The 15,541-nt window shown below is 57.3% G+C and overlaps 1 protein-coding gene across 2 annotated transcripts; it reads left to right on the forward strand.

Moving 5' to 3' along the window:
• Positions 1–3,010: 3,010 nt before the first annotated feature.
• Positions 3,011–8,608, forward strand: OSR2 (odd-skipped related transciption factor 2). Of its 2 annotated transcripts, none has more exons than XM_057400538.1 (4): positions 3,011–3,328; positions 6,053–6,779; positions 7,316–7,415; positions 8,050–8,608. In XM_057400538.1, exons 2-4 carry the CDS (start codon positions 6,124–6,126, stop codon positions 8,230–8,232), a joined length of 939 nt encoding a protein of 312 aa, XP_057256521.1. In that variant the 5' UTR covers positions 3,011–3,328; positions 6,053–6,123; the 3' UTR covers positions 8,233–8,608. The 2 variants fall into 2 exon arrangements, with proteins under 2 accessions (XP_057256521.1, XP_057256522.1); XM_057400539.1 differs by having other exon boundaries at positions 3,012–3,328; positions 8,132–8,608.
• The last annotated feature ends 6,933 nt before the right edge of the window (positions 8,609–15,541 follow it).

The raw sequence follows: 15,541 nt of genomic DNA on the forward strand, positions 1-15,541 counted from the left end.
TGCAAGGGTGCCCTGCTCCCGGGCCCCTTCCCTCGGTGCAGCCCCTGTCTCACGAGCCGGAGCCGGCCTTGGTACCCCCGCGAGTCGGTGCTGCAAGAACACCGGCAGCTCCAGCTCCGCGCCGGGCCCCCTCCTCCCTCGGGCACCAGGCGCACCCCAGCTCCCGCCGAAGTTGTTGCCCCACTCATGTCAGTAGGAATGAGTCCCACAGCGACTGCGGCCGCCCTCGGTGCCGGCGGCGGTGTGTGAAGCTCTGAGCCGCTTCCTGCGCGCACCGTGGCCGTGCACGGTGCTCCGCGGGAGGCCCGCCAAGCCCCCCACGCGGGGCCCCGCTGCCGCCGAGCCGCGGTTCCTGTGTCGTTCCCCTCCCCATCCCGCCCGGGTGCATTTCAGTGCTCAGGACGGGGCGGGTGGTCAAGGTTTGCCCCGGCCTGCATCACCAGCGGAGGAACGGCTGTAATCTGTTCTCCGCAGGGAGAACAAACACTGCCGGAGTCCCTGCTCCCCCGGACAGAGTCCAGAGCTCCGGGTGTATTTTTTGGGGTGGAGAGGAGGGAGTCGGAGATGCCCGTGGCGGTGTCGGCACGGGGTGGGAGCCAGCAGAGCGGGGTGGACACTCGGGCGCCCATGGAGAGCGCCGTTGCTTTACCCCACCTCGGGGCCGCGTTGCCCTCGTCTCCCGGGCGGTGCTGGCTGAGCTCCGCTCCCGCGCCGCAGGGGCGCTCCCCCCAACGCGCCGGAGGGGGCCGGAGACGGCAGAGCGGGAAGGGCTCCACGTCGACCTCCAGGGGGCGCTACAGCACCGTGGGCCGCCGCTTGGTGCAGCGCTTCTGGTCCAGCCGCCCTCCGCCTCGACCTGCCGGTGCACAGCGGGGCGGGGGCCGGTGCACAGCGGGGCGGGGGCCGCTGCCCAGCCGGGTGGAAGCCCCTGGGGCACAAGATGCGCCCCCGGGGTGGAAGCGGACCTGCGAGGCTTCGGTGGAACGCAGCGGCTTGTGCCCGCAGCGGGGTCACCGCTGCTCGACGGGTGTCCGTTGCCTCGGAGCCGTCCGACGCCCGAGCGATCCCGGTCTCGGCGGGTGCTGCGGCACCGGACGGCGCGGCCGGACGGCGGGGCTCGCAGCAGCTCTCACCGCACACCTGCTGGCCTGGCCGGGAGGCTGCGCCGGGGTCAGCGGGCGCAGATGTGCGGGGCTGCTGGCAGCAGCAGAGCGCGGCGTTCCTGCTCCCGGCGTGGCTGAAACGTCCCGCGGGCGGCGGGGAGCAAAGAGCCTGGGCAGGGACTCTGCACCTCTCCACTGCCAGCCCCGTTCCTTCCGCTCTGAGGCTCTTTCGTTGTTTGGTCGGTTTGGGCTCTACAGCGGGTTTTGGGGGGTTTTCTTGCTAACATTTTGGGGCTTTGATTGTGGGTTGTTTTTTTTCCCCCCATTCTTCTTCCACTTCCCCCCTTCTTGTCCCCCTCGCTCCCACCGTCTCCGGCAAGTGAGGCTCTTTTTTTTCCTTTGCTGCAAAGGGCAAGAAATGACGGTTCTCCTGAAACGACCTCCCTCCGATCCGTGCCTCGGGGGTGTCGTCCTTGGGGTACGCAAGCCAGCGGTGAGGGGAGGAAAAGGCGGTAGTGAAGTCCCTATTCTGCTTCGTTCTTGATAGAACCGGCCTCGCTGTGGCAGGCAAAACACGGCTGGGTCCCCCCGCGCCCACCCGAGTCCGGCCAGGGGAACCACTCTTGTCCTGGGCGCTGTGAGCCCCGGTGTCCTCACAGCCCAGCAAGTGAAATGCTATTTATTTAGGAAAGTGGTGTTTAAAACACGGCATTTTTCGCCCGAGCGGCTGAAGCGGGCTGCTCCGAGGGCCAGCCCTCTCTGCGCTGCCCTCCCTGCCAAGGGGCCAGGGGACACGCAAACCGGCCGCTGCCCACTCCTGCTCCCCCTCCTCTACTGGTTTTATTTTTCTGTACTTTCTACGTAAAGGAAGAAAAATCCCTAATCCCGACGCAGCCGCCACTTGTGTCCGCTTCTCGTCCGCGGGCTCGAATTCACCGGCACAGACTCGACCCTGAAAAAATTTCAAACCTGTTTTTAAATGCCTCTTTTTTTCCGACATCTTTTCGTACTTCTCAAAGCCGACTTCCCATCTCCGGTCCGGACTATACCATAAATTCCCTATACATGAGATTTAAGTAACGCGCAGAACAAGATAACGTTACAGATAAAAATTCAACCCGAATTTACTGTATGCAACCAACTGTACGGCAGCTAACGAAGGAAATGGAAACAGTGCTTTAATCGAGAAATGTGAACAGGGTCGCAGAGGCCCCATTTAGCAGTAAATTTCCCCGTAATAAATCGAAACTGCTGTCGAAACTGTCTGTCCCAGGTAGGGACAGTCCTCGCGCAGCGGCAGTCCTCCGGAGAGTTTCTCCTTCCCCACTTAAGGTGCCTTCAAATAGCAGTTAAAAGGCAGAACCGGACCACTGAAAGGTCAGTCCGTGGGGTGCCCCGACCCGACGGCCAGGGGCCGTTCGGACGTAAGCGTTACGGGCACTCAGAGGGGCCCTCGGCGGTATGGGCGCCCACAGGACCCCCGCCCTCTGGGTTCGGAGAGTTATCTCAAGTATTTAGGTATTAATGAGGTATTTAGGTATTGAGTTATTGAGGTATTTAGGTAGTTAAGCAAGTCGTGTGTCAACCTGGCTGGTCACGGCAGGCGGCATAGGCGGCCGGTGCGGATCAGGGAGCGTGCAAATCCCCGCTGCCGGGAGCGGGGCGAGGGGCGTAGATCTGCTCTCGGAGGGAAAAGTCACCTTAGGTGACGCGGGGGGGGGGGGGGGGGGGGGGTGGTGGGGGAAATAGGGGGACGTCCGGCCGCTGTAAAACCCAGTTGCTACCCAAACACAAGTAAACAGTGGGGCCGGCGCGGCGGGGCGGGCCGGGGAAGGGGCAGGGGCTAGGGGCGGTCCCGTCCCGTCGGGGCGGAGCGGTGCAGCCCAGAGCGCGGGGCTGTGCGCGCCGCGGGGTGGGCCGGCGGCGGCGGCGTCGGGCGGGCGGGGACAGCGCTCCACGCCACTCACCGCTGAAATGTGATGGACCGGGCAGGGGGCGGCTCAGACTCGCGCCGAGCATCGCCGGGGTCGAAGGCGGGAGGCTGCGGTCGGGAGGCTGCGGTCTATGCCGGGGCCCCGGGACCCCGGGACCGCCAGAGCTCTCAGCCGCCGCCCAGCACTTCGCACCATGCCGGCCGCCGTCCCCGCTGTGGATCTAATGTCTCCGTGAAGGTGCCGCGGCGGCCGCCTCGGCTGTGCCCCAGCAGGAGCCGCCGGCTGCGGTCGGTAAGTGGCTTCTCCGGCCCGCTCCGCCTGCTGCCGTCGGCGGGAGCAGGGCGCGGGTCCGAGGCAGGGCTCCGGAAGAGCGTGACCCCTCTGCAGGGAGCGCGGTCCGCCGGGTTTACTTTCAGTTCGTAACTCCGCGGTGGTGGGGGAGCGGGTCCCGCCGCTGGCCGCGGGCGCGCTGGTGCTGGGCAGGCGGCGCGGCCTCCCGGAGCGCGCGGTCCGTGTCCTTCGCGTGGAATTCCTTGAGGGGAGGAACCGGTCTGTGCGTGGACCGCGGCGCGCACTGGAGAAGCCCTGGGTCCGTGCAGACAACCGGGTTGCGCAGGCAGCGGCGGCTCCGGGAGGGGTTGGCGGACAGCAAAGGCGGCCCAAGGACTGGCAGCAGCGCCCTTGGGGCACGGCCGCGGCCCCAGCCCCGCCGCGGGAGGGAGCGCAGGGGAGCAGCGGCCGGGCCACGGGCCGGGAGCTGGCAGGTAGAGTGGAGCTCCCTGCCGGGGCACCGGGCTTAATTTACTTAAGCGCTCTGAGGGGAAAGGGAAAAGGAAGTGCCAAGATTTAAGTAACATCCGTTTTTGGTTGACTGTCTCCCTCACACCTTATTAGAAATAGCCTTGGAATCCCCCACGAAGGCACTTTTGGGCCTTTTTGTTAAGTTTTCATAAAGTGACCTCCGGGTACAAATAGTAATAGATGGACCGTGTGTCAGGCAACGGTGTAGTTTGAAAAGTTTGTGTTAAAATGCGTATTTTGTGGCCGGAATAGTTTTTCTGACTTGGTTCTTTGACAAGAAAACGGGCGGCGTGCAGTGATATCCCCACACAGCCATCGACCTCCACGGTCAAAGGCGAGCGTCCCCCCCGCAGATATGCTCTACCTGCCTTGATCACAGCTCCGAGACCCATCGCTCCGAGACCCGGCCCTGCCGGCTGGGCTGGGGCAGGAGCCGCCGTAGCAGTAGGTGAAGTGATTTTATTGCCTGTGTGTCGGTTCCTGGCGGAAAGCGAAGAGGGACACACGCTACGACATCTTTAAAAATAAGTCTCTATATATAACCACCCCCTCTTCCCCCAGCCACCAAAAAAGAAAAGGTCGCCATATGTAATAGGTCGAGTGGATATCCCTGTTCCCGGTCTCGAGACAATCGCAAACGAGTGAAACTGGGAGGGAGCAGAGGAAATCCAGGAGAACCGCGATTCAAGGCAAACGAAAACAGGGAGGGGGAACGCAGCCATTCACACCCTACTTTCTTCCCGCATTTCCCCACCCCACCCCCCCCGAGGGCCCATTCACAAATGGTGCCACAAACGGAGGGGAAATGGATTTTAGACGAAATATCGAAAAGTCTCTTCCCGCTGCCCGGTGCCAGCAGAGCGGCCCTAACCGTGCGGCAGCGGCGAGGGCTGCGGGCGGCGGCGGCCGCCCTGAGGGACCGAGACGGTGCTCCCGGGCGCGGGCTTTGCGCTCCGAGAGCTCCCTTCGGTTTTGTTGTGGTTTGGGAAGGTGGGGTGTGTTTTAGGTTACTTTTTCGGGGAGACGGGAACACTTGTTTATTTTGGAGACTCCGCGTTACCATCCCCTCCACCCGAATCCCAGGAGGTGCCCTACCTCTTGTTTACAGGCCCGGGAGCTACCGGCTCTTGCTCTAGCCGCTTTCATGGGTCGTGGCAGCCGCCCGGCTGCTTGAAGCGAACCCTCACCGAAAACAGGGAGAGGGCAGGGGCTTGCCCCCAGACCCGCTGCCCCGCGGAGGGAGCGTGGCCACGGGGCGCCGCGGGGTCCCCCGGCCGGCGGGAGGAGCGGGCCCGGTGGCTTCAGTCGAGCGGGCGGAGAGAAACCTTCTTCACCCTCCGCTCGTTAGCTCCCGGAGGAGATCCCGACCGGGGAGAGGGGCTGCGCCAGCCCTTCGCGACCCTGCGGGACGGAGGTGGTGGCTGCAGGGCAGCGCAGGTCCGGGCAGCCCTTGGCGGGCCGGAGAGGCAGCGGGGCCGGCCGCCTTCCTCGGGATCGCTGCGGCTGGGGGCTGGGTGGGAGGTGTGCGTGCGGGCAGCAGCTCCGGCCCTCTCTCTCGGTTATCTTGATAAATGAGTTGTTGTTGAAGGAAGAAAAATAAGCACCCGTGCTGGGATGAACGTGGGGGTTATTCTCTCCCCGCCGCCCCCCCGGGCTGGCCTCGGCTCCCTATGAGCACCCCGCTCCTTCCCGGGGAGGCCCCAGCCAGGAGAGGTCGGAATCGGGGCCTCTGCGCCCGCAGGAGCCGGGCCGAAGCAGAGAGTGACGGCGGGGCCCAGGTTGGCCAGGGGCAAAGGGGCTGGCCACGGTTGTCCCCGTGGTGGGAGCTGCGATGGACGGCGGCGGGGATCGCAGCCTCCCCGGCCCCGTTCCGGGTGTATATTTTCACGATTCGTTTAATTTGAATCTGCGGCTCCTTCGGTTGGCTCGGCGCTGGGATTGCTCCTTTTAATTTAAATTTTGGATGCGTATTTCGGGAGTGATATTTTTAGGTTTTTTTTTTTTTTTAACGCTTTCGACTCTCCGGTCGAAGCGATTGCGCTGGTTGGGTCGGTGGCGGCCGCCGGGGCTGCGGCAGGCGCTGGGGCCGCAACGAAGCAGCGCCCCGGAGCCTTGCCCGGCCCTCCCCGGCCCCACCGCTGCGTTCACTTCGGACAGGGGGACCACGGTGCTCTCAGAAAAAGTTTCTTTACCCTCTTTTCTCCCTCTTCCCAGGATTTTCTCCCCGTGTTGAAAGCCCAGCAAAGGTACCAGCTGCACCGCCTGCCTGCACCCGCCCTGGGAAGATGGGAAGCAAGGCACTGCCAGCCCCCATCCCGCTGCACCCGTCCCTGCAACTCACCAACTACTCCTTCCTCCAGGCTGTGAACACCTTCCCTGCAACTGTGGACCAATTGCAAGGTCTGTATGGACTCAGCGCCGTGCAAACCATGCACATGAACCACTGGACATTGGGCTACCCCAATGTGCACGAAATCACCCGCTCCACCATCACGGAGATGGCAGCCGCCCAGGGCTTGGTGGATTCCCGCTTCCCTTTCCCCGCGCTCCCCTTTGCCACGCACCTCTTCCACCCCAAGCAAGGGGCCATCGCTCACGTCCTCCCGGCCTTGCACAAGGACAGGCCCCGCTTTGACTTTGCCAACCTGGCCGTGGCCGCCACGCAGGAGGACCCCCCCAAGGTGGGGGATCTCGCCAAGCTGAGCCCCGGACTGACCTCGCCCTTGTCGGGCATCAGCAAACTGTCCCCGGATAGGAAGCCCTCCCGCGGCCGCCTGCCCTCCAAGACGAAAAAGGAGTTCATCTGCAAGTTCTGCGGCAGGCACTTCACCAAGTCCTACAACCTCCTCATCCACGAGCGGACCCACACGGACGAGCGGCCCTACACCTGCGACATCTGCCACAAGGCTTTCCGGAGGCAGGACCACCTGCGGGACCACCGGTGAGGGGCCGCCGCCGCGGGGCGGGGACCGGGCCGGGGCTGTGGGGGAGCCGCTCGGCGGGGCGGGGGGAGGCTGAGCTGCTCCGGGATGAGCCGGGAAGGCAGCAGGAGAAAACCCCGCTCCGACTCCGCGGAGCCAAAAGCTGCTCTCGGCGTGGAACGGACACCCGCGCTGGGGGGCTGCTGTGACTTCCCCTGGCTGTTTAGCTTTTGGGACGCGCGGAAGTACAGGTGGGCCCATTTCCGCACCCCGCGGCCGATCAGCGTTGCCTTCGAGGAGAGCACGCTGGGGTCCGGCCGGCGGAGACGAAGCTGTCCCGTCTGTCACCAGAGAGTGCGAACACACCTCGATACAAATTACTGCGACTTTTTTAACCTGTGAAGTAGTTCAGCCATGAACAGAGTTATACAGGAAAGGGAAGGGGGAAAGTAGAGGGCGGGCGCTTAAGAGGAGCCGGGTTTGGGGGAGCGGGGCCCGGGGACGGGTGGGCTCCGCGCTCCCGGCAGTGCTGCTCACTCCTCGGGTTGTATTTCAGGTACATCCATTCCAAAGAGAAACCCTTCAAGTGCCAGGAGTGCGGGAAGGGCTTCTGCCAGTCCAGGACCCTGGCGGTCCACAAAACCCTACACATGCAGGTGAGCCCGGAGCTCCCCGGCCGCCTCCGGGGGCCTCCGCCGGCGCGTAGCCGTCTCGCCCGCCGCTGCGCAGGGGCTGCGGCTGTCGGGGGAACGGGGCTCCGGCGCGGAGGGAAGCCACGGGGCTGCACGGCTCCGTGCTCCCCCGGGGACGGGAAGCAGTCTGCGGATACCTCCGCGACTGCGGGAGACCAACGGGAAAACGGCGGCCGCGGGCCATGGGTTTAAAGCTGTCGGGGACGCGGTTGGCAGCGGGAAGCGAGCCCCGGGTTTGGTTTTGCCCACGCCGCTGCTTTGAGGCGATTTTCGTTGTTCGGCGGCGCGTAGCAGCGCGGAGCCGTGTGGAGCGTAATGCCCTGCCGGCAGTCCTGCCACGGGAGCCCCGGAGCTGGCGCACGGTGCGGCGGCCCCTTCCTGTGAGCCCCCGGAGCGCGGAATGCCTCAAACCGGTATCTATGAAGTACCGCTTTTTGGGGCCGGAGGTGGGATCTGCCGCCCGCCCGGGGCTGCGGTCGCTCGTGTCCGACCCCGATATTTCAAATTGTGCGTTGCTATAAGAAAAAAAGTGCAGTGATAACTTGCAACTAGGTAGTTTGTAAAGGATTAATCCTTTGCTTGCTTCAAATCTGAACAGGAATCTCCACACAAATGCCCCACATGTGGAAGAACCTTTAATCAAAGAAGTAACCTGAAAACTCACCTTCTTACCCATACAGACATCAAGCCCTACAACTGTGAGCAGTGCGGCAAAGTGTTCAGGCGAAACTGTGATCTACGGCGGCACAGTCTAACTCACACACCGCGGCAGGACTTCTAGAGCAGCCAGGGACCCGCGCCGGCAGCTCCACCTGCCCGTTGTACTCAAGGACTGTGTTGTAGGAACTCCCAGGCGCACACACTCACACACACGGAGGCACACAGGCACGCTCGGGGCCAAGCTTTCCTACCACACGTCTGCGAAACTCGTTTAGAGAGTGCGGACTGCAGGATCGGGCCCCTCTCCAACCCACACCCAGGCGTAACGCTTCTTCGTCTTGTAGATACTCGCGGCTCATTTTAGAGCTCTGTACAGAACGTGGTTTTCTTCGTTTGTTTTGTATCGTCGTGTCAGATGCACAACGGTAACAAATCGGGGAGGCAAAGTATCCCTTAAAAGTATATTTCAAAATAAATCCTTTTTCTTTTTCCAAATACCTCCTGCCTTGTTGTATTATTCTCTGAACATTCAGGCTTTTTTTCCCTGCTGTGTCAATGCAATGGTAAAAGCATACTGAATACATTTCCTAACCGGGTGATTGTATTGTCACAACAATTTTGGTGATTGCTTTTGTTTGGCCTATTTCACTGTCGCTGTTGTGTTATCTATTGTTTAGTAAAATGAAAGTGCTGGATTTGAGAGTTTATAGCTCTATTACTTAATAGTATGAATGTCTAAATATTAACTTCTGTATTTTTTTTTATTTTCCCGAGCGATTTTTTTTTTTTTTTTAAGAAGAGAAAGAAAGAAATACTTGCAAATAAACGCATCTTAGGAAATAATGCATAGAGCCGTTCTTATGCCAAAGCGGCTTATTAGTAACTTATTTGCAATCAGCTCATACATTGTAAAAGTCATCCCTTTCTCGGAGATTGCAGCAGGCAGCCTCCTCCTGCCAGTAGACTTTGGACACGGGTAATTCACCCGCGTAGATAGGGACTTTATCCCGCAGAAGACGATTCGTTCCTGACAGCTCTGGAAGCAAATGGCGAGGTGCAAGTACCGCCCCGGGGCACATTAGCGGGCTCCGCACAGCGCTGAGCCCCCCCGACCCCCCCATGCGCGCTGCCCACCACGGGTCATCTCCGGGGGACGTACGAGGAGAGGGGCTGCTTTCCCCTCTCCGGGCACCCTCGCCGAGCCGTGCCCCCCTTCCCCCCCCCCCCCCCCGTACTTCCTTTGCCACCTCTGTAAGCTCCAGCTGTCCCCCATCGGGGTGACTCTGGGCTGCCCGGCGTGCCCACCCCATGGGATGCATGCTCAGAGCCTGCATCCAGTACACGGGTAGCAGGATGGTGGCACCCACCCCAGGGTTCCTCTTCCTTGCCACCCTTGTGAGCCCCCCACCGATGCCTCTGGTCCCCTCCGGGAAGTCCTGGTGCCAGCCCTGAGGCATTTTTCCTGATGTGTTGCAAGGTGCCTTGGATAGGCAATCCCTCCTCTGCCTTCCCACTGCTCTTGTCAGCCCCAGTACCCTCCCTGAAGTGCCTTGGGTAGTTTGGAAAGTTCATTGCCAGGCTGGGGACACTCATCTTGCTCTTCCCTCTCCCAGACTATGAAGAGAAATCTTCCCCACTCTGAGCCCAGGGAGCCCTATCAGGGGAGAGCGATATCTTTGCACTAAGTGGGGAGGGTTCCCACCATGAATGGTGTTGGGACTCTGGGACAGTCCCGCTCTGGGACAGTCCAGGGGGGTCACAAGTCCCAACAAGCTCACGGGGAGCAGATGCTGACAGAGCTTGGGTGTCCCCTCTCCAACAACCCTCGCTGGCCCTGCAGCAGGGAACTGCACTGCCTGCACCCTGTTAGTGAGTAGCAAGTCAAAACCGCCAGCACCTGGGCTGCAGTCAGGCTGTCAGTGCAGAAAGGGCTGCATTTCTGCCTGTGGCTGCTCATCTGCCTGCTGCCTCCACAGAGGGCTGCCGTGCCCACTCCAGGGCCAGCATCAGGACCTCTGGGGTAGCCCTGCTCTGCCACAGGCAGAAGCAGCCAGGTGAGTTCTAACTTATGTGGCAGTCTCAAGCTCAGCTAAAATTTAGCAGTTAGTCAAGGCCTACCTCCCCATATGCTCCTGTCCAGCAAGATGGGGAGGGAAAATGTTTCTGTAGCTAGAAATACTGGTTTGCTGACTGAAGAAGAGCCTTCCTAGTCAAAGTTTATTTAAGGGCCACCTGCTCACTTCCTCTTCACACCCCTGTGACTTGCACCTCTTCCCTGCCTGGGGTGCTGCACGCCTGGCACTGCCTGCCCCCCGTGCTGGAAGCCCTTGTCCTCTCTCTCCAAACTGCTCCTCTCTCCGTATTGCTTTTCTCCAAATCTCTCTCTACAGGCATCTCTCGCTCCCTTTTCGTTCCATCTATCCAGTATCTGATTTCTTTCTGTCTGATTTGTCTATTCCCATTGCATTCCTGTTCTCCTAGTAGGTTATTTCCTCTCGGTTTCTCTATCCTTATTGTTCTCTGAGTTCCTGTCCCCAGGCCCTTTTGCATCTCCAAGAACGCACGGCAAGGCTGGAATAACTCCATTCAAGTAAACACCCATGTCAGGATACATATGGGCTTAGTCCACTTCTCCTAGGCCAAGTTCTATGTGCACTTTGTTTGGAAAGAACTTAATCAGATGAACGATATCAAAGGACGAAATTAAAATGATTGCATATAGCTAAGGTTTGATTTAATTGTTTGGGGTTGCTTGTTTAATAAGCTCCCCCCCTGAGCAGACACAGACTGCAAATTTATCTTCTGAGGATTTCATAAGTTCAGCAGCCAGAACGAAGCCCAAATTGCTGAGGAGGGGCAGTGACAAGTATCGCTGCAGTTGGTCCCTGGACTAGCTTTTAAAGTTAAACCAGTAGCTACCATCTTAAAATGTCAGAGGACGATTTAGTATTTCTCTTTACTATCTATACACTTGCCTATGGCACTGACACGCTCCATTCACTTTTAAAAAGCTCATCTTTCCCTTGGAAATTTCAGAGGCAGCTATAAAGAACACATATGTTTTGTTGGTTTTAGACCTGTTGGGAACAGAAACAAGTTCTGTAAAGCTGTCTTTTGGGCAGGGCTAGGGCTTTTACAGCCATAAAGTGCCATCCTGACTTTCACAACACAAACACTAAACACATTAATATCCCTGTGCCTGCCATTTCTGTCTGTGTGAAGTATCCTACTTCCCTTTGGAGCTCAGTCCTAGAACACAGCACACAGCTCTGCCCTTCTGCAGTTTTCTGGAGCTTCCCAAACAACCTGCCACCGCTTCCCCGTGTTCTTCTATCTGCCATTGCCCCTTCCTTTTCAGCACTGATTTTTCCCTCCTGCACTGTCAGTGTTTGTTCTACACCTTTTGCTGTGTTAGAGGCAGCAGCTGCAGTGGGGGAGCAGTGAGAGGGACTACCTGTGCTACGTATCAGGGATGAATGTACGTGGGAGAAAACCCATGAGATAATAAGATACGATGTGGGCATAATCTTCATTCTGGGGGCAAATCAGTTTGAAAAATTGTAGTCCTTTTGGTAATATCTGAAAACTGAGCTCTTTGTACATCAGTTGCTAGAATGGATGCTTTCTACAGCCGATGGTGGAGCAGCTCAGCCCAGCCCAGCCCAGCTATGTGTGCATAATGCTTTTCTATGAAGGCATCTTACACAGCAACAGCACGCCATGCTATTACAGACCAGCACAGATTATTCCCAATGCCAACACAGCTTTGCTGGCAAAGCCCAACTTTTTACCTGTACCACCTCAGGAACAGGCACAGTCTGGATCTAACTGGAAGACAGACCAGCAGCGACCCAGGAATGCGACATGGTCATGTCTGGCTGGGGCTAAAGGCTGGTGCTGAGGGTTCCACTATTTGAGCCATTTGAGTAAAACAAGTGAAAAAACATTAGTTATTGAACTCTCTCTCCTTCCTTTTCCCTCTTCCTTCTCACTACTCTACTTCTGCACGGTTGTTCCAGGAGCTGCTTCTCTCACCTCAGCCTCATTCTGCACTATACCCTGATTCCTGCCTAGTGCCCCTTCCATCCTGTTTCCAACTTTTTTTTCTTCTGTTTCTTTTTTGCCTTCCCATGTCTCACCCTGTGTTTCAATCTCTCTTTTCCTAAGCAAATTCCCTCAGTCAGACTTCTTGGTTCCCTCTTTTTAAACCAGTTTCCCAACTATGTCTAGTTGCCTCAATCTGTCCTGTAGCCCCCTGCTCATATGGGCTCCTCTCTCATCACTGACCCAGAGCTTGTTTTCCCTGTTGGTCCTTCCTTTCTGTCTCCATTAATCAATGCCACATCCACGTGGCACTCAAGAGGCATCAGTGCAAGTGCCATAGATGTACTCAGACCATTTTAAGCATGCCGGGTCTGGCACAAAGCCAGCAGAGTGATCCCAAGGGGACCAGGATCGGCAGTGCAGGCAGCCGGCAGCAGCCTTGGCTGCTTAGGATGCGACTGCTGCTGGCAGCAGCACTGCAGCTGCCGGATTTTGTGGCCCTCATGGAGGTCAAGAGGAGCCAGCGGTTTCAGGTGAATGAACGAAGCAATGCAGTGACCCCAAAATCTCAAGACTGAGTTTGCAGTGGGTCAGCCAAGCAGCACTGCTGGCTCAGAGCCTCTGATCTCTCCATGACCCGTAAATGGAGATAGTCCTTCATGTGTAGAAGGGTGACTTGGTTTACCAAACTGTATTACACAAGGATTTGGACATATGTTCCTTTTATTTTAATATTGCACTGTGTTTTTAGCTTATATTTCTCTCCTCACAGCATCTCTTTTCCTCCTTATGGAAGCTCTTACTACTCCTTTTTCTTATTTATAACAGTGTAATGATGGCAAAAATAGGGCAACTACTAACAAAAAAAGTTATTTTTAATTGTTACTAAAAAGGAAAATGTAGATTTCAAAATATTTACTTACGTTCAAAATAAAGACATCATGTCTGCATAAAACATCAATTTTAATCTCTGTTGTTGAAAATCCAGATGCAGCTGTTTGTGAAACTTTTTCTAGAAGCTTCTAGTCTATCAAACAAGAGATGTAAAAATATCTACACTGAGAATACTAGACGCCTTTTCTAAATCTGCAGAATTAAGGCAACAGAAGCTCAGATGCTTCCCCTCCTTTGAGCCTCCCTCACAAGCCTGAGCACCCTTTCCCAGACGTGACTTTCAAACACTACCCCAGGACTTTATGATGAGTGGAGCGGGACCTGATAGCACTTAATCCCAGGCGCAGTAGCCTCACACCATCCCACGCAGTGGAGCTGGAGTGGAGCATGGCTGCCTTCCCCAGGAAGGCTTCTTCCTCTGCCAGCACTGGGGCAAAACTTTGCAGTGCAGATTTACTTTAAAAACTTATCTTAAAATTGACCAATACAGAAAACACCAAGCTCAGCCCGAGGTGAGCGGGCTATGCAGCAGGGCCCTGCCAGGGGCCAGTACCAGTAGGTAGGCTGTACCAGTAGGGAGTACAAACAGGCTGAGTACCCAGCCCTCGTGCAGTCAGGGGTATAGATGGGCACATGGGCTACATGGCCTCATGGAGCTGGTTTGGATTTTTGGGAACTGGGGGAGCACTCAAGGGCATTGAGGAGGGTGCTGGGCAGTCCCTGGACCGCTCCAGAGCAGCCAAGCAAATCTCCAGGCCTTTGGGGTCTATCTGCCACCAGCATCTTCTCAGCAGGAAAAGGGGAGCAGCAGGACTTTTGCTTCCCTGAAATTCTTGTAGGATCCAGAGAGTGGCTCCATCGCCTCACAGGGCTGAGGGCTGTGGCTGGGAGAAGAGTACAAAACCCAGCTCTTTTGGCTTTACCTTTATAGAAATCTCCCAGAACTCTGGCTTTGAAAGGAGCAAGCTTCATCTCCCTGTGCAGATGGGCATAAACCTGCCGGCGCAGGCAGCACTGGTGGTGCCTTGCCATAGGCAATGCTGCGAGACTCCTACTCCTCAGGCAGCGCCTTGACCTGCGGCAACCTTGCTGCATGCTTGTGAGGGATCTCTGCATGCTAGGGCATTTTGGACACCCGTCCGTTTGTCTGGGGAAGTAGACTGATTGATGGCTTTTCTTTTTTCAAGTGTAAAAGGAAGTAAAAACTTTATTTCTTTCTTCCTCAGAGATTATTTACGAGACGTTGTCTCAGATACTGCCAGCTGATATCCTTTGGCGTCACTACCACTCAATGCACTGAAGATGCCTCAAGGTGTGTCAGTCGTGCTTCACGTCGGCGTGCCTTGATGTATCTCTTTGGCTGGGATTGAAAGGTACAGTTTCTAAATCTCCTGGTGACCCATTTTGCATGGATCACTGATGCGCTAGAATGTAGCTGCTCCTTCTCATCGTGTTAATGCAAGTTTGCCCGTGTTCAAAGCAGCCTGTGCTCCACATGCTGCACGGAGCACACAGGGAGAGCTTGCATTTGAGTATCTGGGTGAAATGGGCACGGCTGCTCACCCACAAGTAACTTCCATAAGTTACATGCTTTAGGTGCTTCCACTGCTGTATCATGGTTCTTTTACTTAAACTCTAAATTCTTCGGCTTGATAAACACAGGCAGGCAGCTGGATTACATCCTTCTGGGGCTTGCAGTCAGGACGCACAGTGAATGCTCCCAGACTGTGGAGGCACCATCTCCTCCCCAGTCCCATGCCACCCCCCAGGCTAAGCTGGGCAGCAACGCTCAGCACTCAGTGCGTCAGCAGGAAAAGGACCAAAGCGCCTGTGGGGGAGCAGCTCAGCACCACCCATGGTCACAGGCTGCCTGCTGCAGTGCCCTTGAAGCCAGTCCTGGGGACGGCCCTAATGAATACTTCCAGCCCAACCCTGTGTCTCCCCATGCTGTGCCATCTGCGTGCTGCCCTGTCTGCCTGTGTGCTGGGCTGGCCAGGAGGGCGGCAGGAAGGAAAACCCTTGGGGTTTTGCCTGGAGGCCCAGCTGTGATGGCAGATGGGATTCATGGGCAGCTCCAGCCCCAGGCATGCTCAGGCTGCCTGAGAGGGCAATGCAAAAGCAGGGCACCTGCCTGCAGGGTGCCCTGGCCTTCAGAGCCCTTTCAAGACTGCCTGGCTGGGGTACAATATAAACCTGCCCCTGATTTAGTCCAGGAGCTGGTTCTGCTGGTGTGAGTCATTTAACCACACAAGCACCCCATGACTCTGACTCTCATTTCCACGTTGTGGCCTCCTTCTCCCACTCCACAGTGGAAATGATGGTCTGATCCTGTCCTGAAGCTGCATGGGCATGGACCACAGCAGAGAAATGTTAGGAAAACAAGGAAGCCTTCAAGGGGATTTCAGCTACATAGATGGCAGAATGAGTCTGGGTGAATGGGTCAGATCCTCCCCATCTTCTTTTGGCATGCACCCATTATCCTCTAATTTTAT

The sequence above is a fragment of the Pezoporus wallicus genome, unplaced genomic scaffold (genome assembly GCF_028554395.1).
Source record: "Pezoporus wallicus isolate ANWC-B61680 ecotype Strahan unplaced genomic scaffold, APGP_CSIRO_Pwel_v1 contig_7985, whole genome shotgun sequence".
Lineage (NCBI taxonomy): Eukaryota > Metazoa > Chordata > Aves > Psittaciformes > Psittacidae > Pezoporus > Pezoporus wallicus.

Bases quoted from the DNA above. Each gene is read 5' to 3' on its own strand.
- OSR2 (XM_057400538.1), top strand. From the start codon at position 6,124: ATGGGAAGCAAGGCACTGCCAGCCCCCATCCCGCTGCACCCGTCCCTG. The intron at 6,780-7,315 runs GTGAGGGGCCGC...GTTGTATTTCAG, and splicing joins GACCACCTGCGGGACCACCG to GTACATCCATTCCAAAGAGA. The intron at 7,416-8,049 runs GTGAGCCCGGAG...AAATCTGAACAG, and splicing joins ACAAAACCCTACACATGCAG to GAATCTCCACACAAATGCCC.